The 10,161-nt window shown below is 46.3% G+C and overlaps 1 protein-coding gene across 4 annotated transcripts in view; it reads right to left on the bottom strand.

The window, feature by feature from the left end:
* Nucleotides 1–7,835, bottom strand: part of ZNF423 (zinc finger protein 423) — a 235,397-nt gene extending 227,562 nt beyond the window's left edge. For all 4 annotated transcript variants that reach the window (XR_012586519.1, XM_074583084.1, XM_074583086.1 and 1 more), the window contains exon 1: nucleotides 6,515–7,835. Coding sequence is in view for 3 of the 4 variants with exons in the window: in XM_074583084.1 (XP_074439185.1) it covers nucleotides 6,515–6,554 (40 nt within the window). In the remaining variant the exon portion in view is untranslated. The remainder of the gene's footprint in view (nucleotides 1–6,514) is intronic.
* Between the last annotated feature and the right edge of the window lie 2,326 nt (nucleotides 7,836–10,161).

Here is a 10,161-nt window from a genome sequence, read left to right on the forward strand (position 1 = left end):
GGGTATTGCAGTGCTATCCGAAATAAGTCATACAGAGGAAAGCTAATGCCATATACCGATTCACTGTACCACAACGAGATTTGTGAGCCCGTTCCGATCGGCATCACCCAGTTTCCAACCCCATCGGGTCCCTTTGTTTGCATTTTAGAAAACAAACCATTGCAAGAAGTCGAAGCTCGAGCCCTCTGTAGCTGGAAATGTCACAAGAGACCATTTAGTCTCTGCACATCCTTCTACTCCCTAGAATAAAGTGACTCGGACAAACCACCATAGCTGACTGCTGCACATGTATGTACATCTAGGTGTTGTCAAGAAGATGTAGTACTTAAAACTCGCATCACCTTATTTGTTGAAGAGAACAAGGAACCAGCTTCTCTGCATTTACTAATGGACATCAGGAAAGAAAATGCACAAGAATCTACTTCTGGGCTGGAAAAGTATGTTGAATAAATGCACGCGGTAGAGAGAGCTCAGAGGTGGTCCTCACTTGGCTCCAGCTCCCACACGCACCCTCCGAGTCCGCATCCACCAACACACGCACCAGAACCAGACCCTCCCCTCCAGCACCATTTGTCAGTCAAGATTTAGCATGGGTCTGTAATAGGTTTTATATTATTAGTATTTCATTACTCCAGCGCATTTACTAGGATACAAGGGAACATAATGGCCATCCTTTTTCAGAGGCGTTTAAGGAGAATACTGATGGATTGATGAAGGGTTGATGCAGGCATTTTTATAAGACAGTTCAATTATTGTGGGTAATTAATAATCTTTTGTTTAAGAGAATGTTAGAATACATGAAGAAATGTGTTATATTTTAGAGATTGCAGGTAACGCATGAGACCAAGAGATTATTTCTTTTTTTTAAAAAATGTGGTTTGCATTTTTCAAATGTTGTAATGCACAAAAACTGATTTCACAAATTGGAACTGGGAGGGGAGACATAAATTAACTAGTTCAGTAAAAATAACCAAGTAAACCATTAAGAGCACATTTATCAAAAATAGAAGTAAATTTTAATGCTACAGTATGAGAAAGTATCATCAGTCACAGAGCCAGCAGGCAAGGTAGATTTTTTTAAACATTTACTGTAATAACTCATCATCGGGTGCCACCCCAACCACTTGGCTTAGTTAATTTAACCAGGCTGAAACCACATACCCAGGTTTAACCTAAAAGTTAATTTGGCACCAAACAATAGATAGAACCAAGCCAAAGCCCCATCTATGATAAGACAATTTGTATTTAAACAAGCTTAATGCATCTACAAAACATCATTTTTATATCCAATTCAGAGGATGGCATGAACATCTGCTTTCACTTCAAGACATTAATTTTCAATTATTGAAGAAAAACAAAATAAATCCTGACAAATTACTGGTAACTGTGGAATCTTTTGTTACTCTATTAGTTTATAATAGTAATTTAGAAATCTTACAATTAACGTCCTAACAAGAGCGCTCTGATTATTTTTTTGCACGTGTCATCTGAAGCAATTCAGCAGTGAATGATGTCCTCTAACTTGCACTGATGGTACACAAATATTTTTGAAGAAAAAAAATAGGAGGCCTTCTCCGAGAGCCAGTACTGTTACGTGGTAGTCGTTTTTCATTGATGGCTTTAGACGAAGCACCACTAAAAATACAAGATTTCTATTTTCTCTCCATTCCCATTTAAACCTTTTGCATTACCTTTCCCACTCTTTTCAATTTTTGGCCACATTTATTCGCTATATTCACTGAGACCAATGGGAACAGGCCACAATTAAAAGGTGTTTGCACACAGGCAGGAGTTTCAATCAGTAAAACCAGTTAAATACCACCCAGATCCCATCCAGGAAAGCACACCGGAGAGAGAGAAAGGCAGGAAAATGGGACTTGCAGAGTTCAGGGGAGAATGCTGCTAGGCTTGTAGCAAAATACACAGGCAAAAATTAAAAACTGCAGGCTAATCCCTGAAGGCAGCGCTCAGTATACTGCATGGATTCAAACGCTCTCAGGGCACCAGCCCCACAATGAAACACCAACATCTCCAATTATTCCTAATCCCCCAAAAGCTACACTTGATAAAGAACAATCAAGAGCGTAATCTTATTTGATATGAGTTTTATCAATTTTAGCTGCTGCTTTCACTGTATCAATAAAATTCCGCCAAAACTTGAATGAACTGTAAAATTAAAGGATAATCACACAAGTCTCTTGTATTTGGCAATTATGATTATACTTGTCAAAATTTAATTTGTAGAATGTGCTGTTCCAGTACCTTCAGGTTCTTCTCTATCAACTGGGAAAAAAAGGAAAATTATATCTTTAAGACAAGTATGAAAGACATTGTTACTTCCACAGTCAACTCTGTAACTGAGCTCCGACATTGTATAATTGACTTTGCAAGCAGAACAACAGCAATATAACAAAGAAAATGTCAGTGTTTTCACAGCGCTAATCTATAGCACTAGGAGGGCCTCCTGCTGTCAGCCAGAGCTGACAATACAATAGCTTTCAAAGGGATATTACCATCATGCTTTTATTCCTGACATCAATCAAGACAAAGAGAATCCTTTTCACAAGACATTCAAAATCAAACCTTTGTATGAGCAGATAGGTAAAACAGCATTCCTTTAAAGAAGATCATTCATAGCAATCAACTAATTGGAACTCAGCAAATGGTTGAAGTATTTTTATTTACTTTGCAGATAATGAAGTAGCGAGCAACTCCCCTTTTCTCTTCTTGACTGACACAAATGAGGCAGGTAGGGTGTGAATCAAAAGTTTCTATCAGCATTTTTTGCCAACTGAAAGCAAAAAAATATGACAGCAATTCTGCAACTTCAAGTAGGATAACAAATCTAGACTTAATTAGTGCATTCTTTTGCAAAACAGTTTGATTACTGACTAGCACGTTTATGCACAAAATACCCTTGCAAGCTGACAGCAATTTGCAGAACTGTCAAATTCAGCAACCAAACTGCATCTGATGCTTAAAACCTTGTGCCAACGCCAGCCCAGGCCCCACAAATTGCAGTCGCGTAATTCCTCAATTACAATTACAAGGGACTGGAAACCTATGAGTTACTGTTACCAGCATCTCCCGCTTCACATTCCAGAACCACTTCTGAAGGCCCTAAAAGTTGTAGCACAAGAAGCTACAGTTTAATCAAGAGGAATGATGAGCTACAGTTTAATGACGAGGAATGATCAGTGCCGGTCTTCCTCCACCCCACAATGGACTGGGTGCCAGCACTCCCCGCAGCTGGCAGCACAGAACAAACTTTTAAGGACATTGGTGTTGACAGCACTCCCCATCACCTGTAACGGGGGACAGACAGTGTGTTTTGGTGTTCACAGCTGTGTTATGGTTCTGGGGTTCAAGACCATGTGGTTCTAATGACACTGAGTAAGGTACAACTCTTCGCTACAGACAAGGGATAAAGCCCTCAGCAGATGAGGTTACTGGCAGCAGGGCTAAAGAAGGGTCTGTGCCGAGGAAAATTACTTTCACAGGCTTCGTCTGTGATGTGAAGCAAAGCTTCAGAACAAGCCAGTGGTTTACTCCATCACTGCGACCACTGCAGTGTCACCAAAGTGTTTATTTTGTAAGCCAACAAAGACAACCCCTCCTACTTTTACTCTGTCCTCAGTGATCTGCAACAACCTTCCTTTAAGCCAAGTAGAACTTTGTCCCCAGCCACCAGCTAGGAGGTTAATATCTTCAAGTTTGCACAAACTAATGGTCAGAACAAATCAGCATATTGTATTGCAAATCAGAAATCCCACATCAGGGTAAAGTCCATGGTTTCTGCTGGAGTTACAGCTGCAGGAATCACTGCAAGTTTCTGCCGGGCTGAACCTGAGACCTGATAATACAGCACAGGGGCCACATGACCCGCAGCTTCGCTGGCATGCAGCTTTGGTTTGCAATCACTTTGTTTTAAGTGCATCTAAGAGTTGTCAACATTTGATACTTCTGTCAAAGTCAGTTTCTTCTTTAATGTCAGATAGCACTGCTCACAGGTAACATGCAGTCAACTTGCCTTTCGCATGCAGAATAATCCCTTTCATCGCAGGCACACACTGATTCTATTTTAGTGCGTAATCTTTCTGAATGAAAAAGGATGCACAAATCTCAGTAGCGGTTAATAAATAGCAAAGCTGCTATACAAAAGTGAAATAAATATATGGAAAAGAGAAAAACAGTAAATTATTTTAAGTCCTAAACGCTACACATATATCCACATAATTTATGCTTGTTTTCTTCTCAGTTGAATTGGGAAACCTGTGACCTCAGAGTGCCTTTATTTATTACATCTCAATTATTTCCATGGAAACGTGTACTGTGGCAATCTACTGGGTTGCCAGCTCCCTAGACCACAAAATGTATATGATGGACTTTTTAAAAGCAGATGATATGGATGAATACAAGGAAAGGAAGAAATTCTTTATCCTACATACACCTATGAGTTGCCTCCCATTATCCAAAATTTTACCCAGATTCAGCTCATTCCTCAGACTCTCTGTTACCCAGCTCATACTAAGACATGTAATTTGCAGCCAGTTTATGCTGAAGCTGAAAACACATTTTTTTGTGCCTAGTGCCTACAGAAATATTTAGAATCTTTAAAAATTGGGTTTCATCCAGCTCACTGTTGCAAAGACCTTCTAGATATTTCTACATTATCGGGACAATGTTTCTTAGCTGTGACTTGCTAGTAAGTTACCTGCTTCAATTCAGAAAAATGCTCTTGTATATAGTGATCAGTTCTGTATTAGAATTAGGGTCAAAATTTCATTATAAAGTATCAACCCCTTGTGAGAGATATTGTCGCCTAAAAAGTAATGAGGTAGAAAACAAATGACTAATAAACAGTAAATATCTAACGTTATTGTGGCACAAGATGTCAATGTTTACTAACTGAGCTTCTAGAGCAAATAAGGTTTTCACTGACATAGAACTATTTCCTGAACACTAAATGCAACATTTTAGCACAGAAAAATATTTTAAACTCCTGAGGCCTGGCCACTAAATGTGATCCCCTCATCTAAGGAAAGTCATGACCCGAGGCCTGCATCACTGTTTTCAAACTGCGATCCTTTTAGTTTCAAACAACGTATTTCAGAGCATCCCCTAGAAATAGCTCTAGCTCTACCCTTTCTTCTGCCCACGGACTGTAACATTCATCTACCAATTACTGAAGTAGCTCCTTTAGCAGAGATTGTCCGGGATTGTGGAGGGTCACAACGCCACACTGCAAACCTGCCCCACAGCACAATGCTAAAAGATACTGTTAGTCTGGGGGGGGGGATGATTAAGAGTTTTGTATAAAGATGAAGGACTGACTTTACAAAAACTTCATAAACATTTGAAGCACGTATGACTTACATTGCGATCATCTGTTAAACAGGGGGTATTTCACAAATAATATAAAATGGCCCTGGATGGGGTTTTGATTCCTTCTTTAGCTGGTCGATTAACTGCATGCTAATTTTGTCCACCGACAAGTTATTTAATTACGAATGCTTTAGACTTTTTGTTTCATCAGTGGCACCGAAAGTTATGATCCTTTTGTGCTTCTACAACAAAGCCCCCAGACCACTGAGTTTGCGACTTCTGCTTTGTGCAGAGGACAATAAAACCTTACCCCACATCAGCTAACCTCCTCGTGGCTGGGAGCGAAAGGCTTCGGAAATCACGCCTTCCCCTCTCGCACCCATTCACTTCTAAGTCAAAAAGCTGGCAAGGCGTGCAATACGGCGCGGGGCTGGTCCCGGCCCTCCCTTTACGTTTCGCCAGCAGCTCTTTTCTTATGGAGGCAAACGGGAGGTTTTAAACACCCCTTCGCTGTGGACGGTGAAGAACACGCGACGTTTAACGTTTAACCTTTATTAACGCAGCTCTTCCTAAATTTGGCTATTGTTTCTTCAAGCCCAAGCAAGTTTTCAACCCCCAGCTATCAAATCGGTTTTAATTCTCCCCTTCTTTCACCCACCCTTACGCGCATTGGACAGCGGGAGGAAACAGACGGCGCTACTATTCCCAATCATAAAGAAACATTAATTTCAAGCCAACCGGCTAAAACACGAGTGTGCTCCTTGTTCCTCCCTTCCCCGGCCGCCTGATGCGCCACCAGGATCCCGAGCATCACCGACAAACTTTCCTTCCTCCCCGCCTCAACGATGCTACCCGGCTTCTTTCATCAATTATCGCGACACGTGTCGCCAGCGAGTCTCGGCCGGCACCGCGGTACCCACACACCCACACCCGGAACGGGCGGCGGGCTGGCGAGCGAGCGAGCTCCCCAACGCCCCGCGTAGGGAGCTCGCTCGCCCGCCCGCCGTCCGTTCCGGGGGGGGGCTCCGCCACCACCGGCCCGTACCGGGGGGGGGGGGAGGGGGGGGGGGGATTTGCAATCCCCGCCAAGCCGGGACCCGGCCCTGATTGGCCGCGTCGCGGCGGCGGAGGCGGCTGCCCGGGGCTGGGCGGCGGAGGCGGCGGCGGGGGCCGGCGGAGGATGCCTTACCTTTCACCGAGCGGGGCTTGGCTTGCTTCCTCCTGGACATGTCCGGACGCCGTGGCTCGTCCTCCTTCTCCTCGTCTTCCTCCCGTCCCTGCCTTCCCTTCCTCTCCCTGCTTTCTCTCTCTCTTCCCTTTCTCTCCCCCCCCCGCCCCGCTCCCCACCTCCAAACTTTGCGAGGCGAAGCGGCGGCGGCAGCAGCAGCGGGATCGATTATTTGATTTTTCTCACTTCTTTTGCCTGTTGCAATGCGGCAAGTTCAACTCCTCTTTCCACCCCCTCGGGCACCTTCCCCCCGGGGAAAATAATAAACATAAAAAAAAAATTTAAAAATAAAAAAATAAAATCACAGGCGCAACAGTTGCAGTATTTTTTTTTCCTTTGTGGTTTTTTTTTTTCCTTCCTTCCCCCCCCTTGGATGTGCAAATACTACCGACGCAAAGCGAGCCCGACCCGCGCCCCCACCCGCCTTTTTGTTCTCTTTAAAGTTTGCAGGCGCCCTGCGGCTCTCAGTCCGGCTCGCACTTTCGGAATAATTAAAAAAAAAAAAAAAAAAGAAAGAAAAAAAAAAAGAAAAGAAAAGGAAAAAAAGCAGAGCCCTGCACGGGGTCCCTGGGTTTGGGGTGGGGGAGGGCGCGCGGGGAGAATTAAAGAATTAAATGCCTAAACCCACGACGAGCACCGGCCCCGGCGATCCGGGGCGCTCCGGGAGTGCGACCTTGTTGCGATTTTCCTAAATCCTCCCCCGGCCGCGCTCGGCCCCCTCCCTCCCTCTTGTCCCCGGCTGCCTCTCCCTTCCTCGCCCCCGCCGCTGGCCGGGGAGGGCGACGAGTCCTTTTTTATGCTGGCCGAGGGGGCCGAGGGGCGGCCGCCCCGTGTCCCCGGCGCGGCGCGGCCGGCCGTGCGCGGCGCGGAGCTGGGCGGGCGGGCGGGTGGGCTCCCCGCTGCCGGCCGCGCTCGCCGCCGCCTTCCCCTGCACGCACGCACTTCGCGGAACAAGGTAAGTGCTTCTTTGCATCGATGCTGGGGCCGCTAGCTGCCTCCATGGGTTATTCGCTGGAAGGTGGCACCGCTCCTGCCTTCATTGCTGCCGCTGCTGCCGCTGCTGCCCTGGGTTTTTATTTTCTTTAGCTCTCGCCAGCCTCCCTCTCTTTTCTTTGTCCTGGCTCCTTTTCCTCCTCCTGATCTTGCTGCTGGGGCTGCAGTGCAGACACACATAATAAAGCCAGGCTTGGCTGGAAATGTAGCTGAGTCCCAGCAGGAGGATGTGAGGAGTGGAGTCCCGGCGGGGGAGCGCTCTGATCCCGTAGGGAGCCCCGCGCAGCCTGCGCCGATCAGACGGAGAGAGAGCCAACAGCACCGAGCCATGGACGGCCCGGGAAATACAGCGGCCGCCCGCAAAACGCGGACCGCCGCCGCGGACCGGACTCGCCGCCGCCGCGCGGAGCGGCGCGGAGCGGCGCGGAACCGCGCGGAGCCGCTCCCCCCCCGCCCCGAATCCTCTCCCCGCGCCCCGCCCGGCCGGCGGTGGCTCCGCGGCCCGTCCCGCAGCGCGCAGCCCCCCGCGGTGGCGCGTCGAGTTGCCTTTGATCTGCATCGGGGAGGCGGTGAAATCTCCCCCGAACTCGAACGGCTCAGCGGCCGCGGGAAAAGTTGCGGGGGGGGCGTTTAAAACACCCCCCCCCCCCCCCCCGCGCCGCCCCCCCGCCTCTCGGCTGCTCCTGGAGAGCTGGAGGGGAAGATTTATTTACTTTGCCTTTCCCAATGTGTTAAATTTAGCAGGAGCTGGAGTCGCCCGTGCCTCTCTGCTGGGAAGGTTTCTTCTAGAAAAATCCTAAGTGTTTTAAAGTTGTTATCCCACGGAGCACTCGGTGCCAAGTTATGAATGACATTGCTCAAGATAAATGCTCAATGAGTTTCTTCTCCCACTTAGACGGGGCTTGTTGGTTTCACACAGTCTTTATTCCTTTGTAGGACCATGGTACTTCCAACCCTGCATTTATCATGTCCCAACCAGCATGAGGAACCGCATCTCCAAGCATCCTCTCCCTGGAACGCAATGGGCCCGTGCCATCCGGAGAGCCTGAGCGATTGTACATCCAGACATCAAAAGAGAAGGTGTCTCGAATGGAAGGAATCTGGGTGAGTTATTTGCAGGTACTGTGGAAACAGCCTGGCAGAAGCACCCCGATCTGGCCGCCTGGTCCAGGCCAGCAGGAAGGGTACCATGCTCTGCCCGGCTGGGTGGGCTCGGACCAGAGGGATGCAGGGGCTGTGTGAAGGCACCGATTTCCTGATAATGGTCTTTACCTGGAAAACATCTTCCTCTCTTCTTTTTTTTTTCCCACACAACAAAAGAAACGCAACTGGGGAATGAGTCTGTCATTCGATCAAGTGAATTCAGCATAGAACTGTGAAGATTTTTCTTAACACAGCATCGCATTTGAGTGGATGTTTAGTAGTGATTTTCTGGTTTCTTCAGGTTTGACAGAAACTATTGGGTTTATTAATGTCATAATAAAGGTTTACAGTTCCCTCCTACTGTATGACTCCAGATTACCACCATGGACTGGATATATAGTAAAAAATGTTTCCTATAACACCACTATAATAAAGATATACTTCCTCTACATCACTGCACTAAGTATCAAATTGGGGGTTCAGAAAGGACAACGATGGACTGGTAAAGAGCCCGTGACCCTAAATCTGATCCCAATAAAAAATGGAGATAACTCTACTCGACAGAGATTCACTGCTGCAAAAGCCGATGTGATTCCACTTTCTATAAAGACATAAGCAGGGTTGACAAAGAAAAAAAAAATGTTGTGATATTCATATACTGAAAAACACAACCAGGATCATTGGTAAATTTGGTCAGCATGACCCTAGATTCATATCCGTTCAGCATCAGAGTCAGATCAGGAACTGAATTACTTCTGTATCCTCATCTTATTGGAGAGGCTTAATCCCCAGGCTATCAAATTGTTTCTGTTCTCTCACTGGCCCAATGAATATTTAATTATTCTTACAAAGCAGAGCAGCTTCAGCAGGACAGATTCTCATCCCAGAATGTGCCGGCGGTTGGGCACTCTCAGAGGAGTTCAGAGACCCAAATTCAAATCCCCGTGCAATCAGGCAAAGAGGGGATTTCAACCTTAGTTTTACACATTCCACTTGGCAAGTAATTCCCAAGCCCCGTTGCCATCCCAAGCCCCTTTGCCATCCAGCCCTTTGCCTCCACACTTTCTATGCTTTTTTAAAAGCAATTTTAAATGCCACAATTAAAATGAACCATTCCTACAACTTTCCCCCTTTTTTTCAATTTGCTAAGAAATCTATAAATTTTCATTTAATTTTGGGTGGTTTTTTCACCTTTTTTCTTGCCAGAGGCCCGGTGACAAGGTTTATTTGCAAGCCCCTACCTGGTTTGGAGCAGCTGCTGGCAAGGTGCGGAGCCCTGGTCTGAGCATCCTGAACCCCTCCCATGAAAATTGTTCAAGCTCCCTCTCACAGCTGTCGTCAAAGCAGCAGCACCCTTGAAACCACTGCATTCCATGCTGGCATCTGTTGAGAAATACCCAGTTTATAGCTAGAGATAAAGAAAGCAGGAAGGCAAGTTTGACATAAAAAAATGAAACACATACATAAATCTG

The sequence above is a fragment of the Larus michahellis genome, chromosome 4 (genome assembly GCF_964199755.1).
Source record: "Larus michahellis chromosome 4, bLarMic1.1, whole genome shotgun sequence".
NCBI classification, from domain to species: domain Eukaryota; kingdom Metazoa; phylum Chordata; class Aves; order Charadriiformes; family Laridae; genus Larus; species Larus michahellis.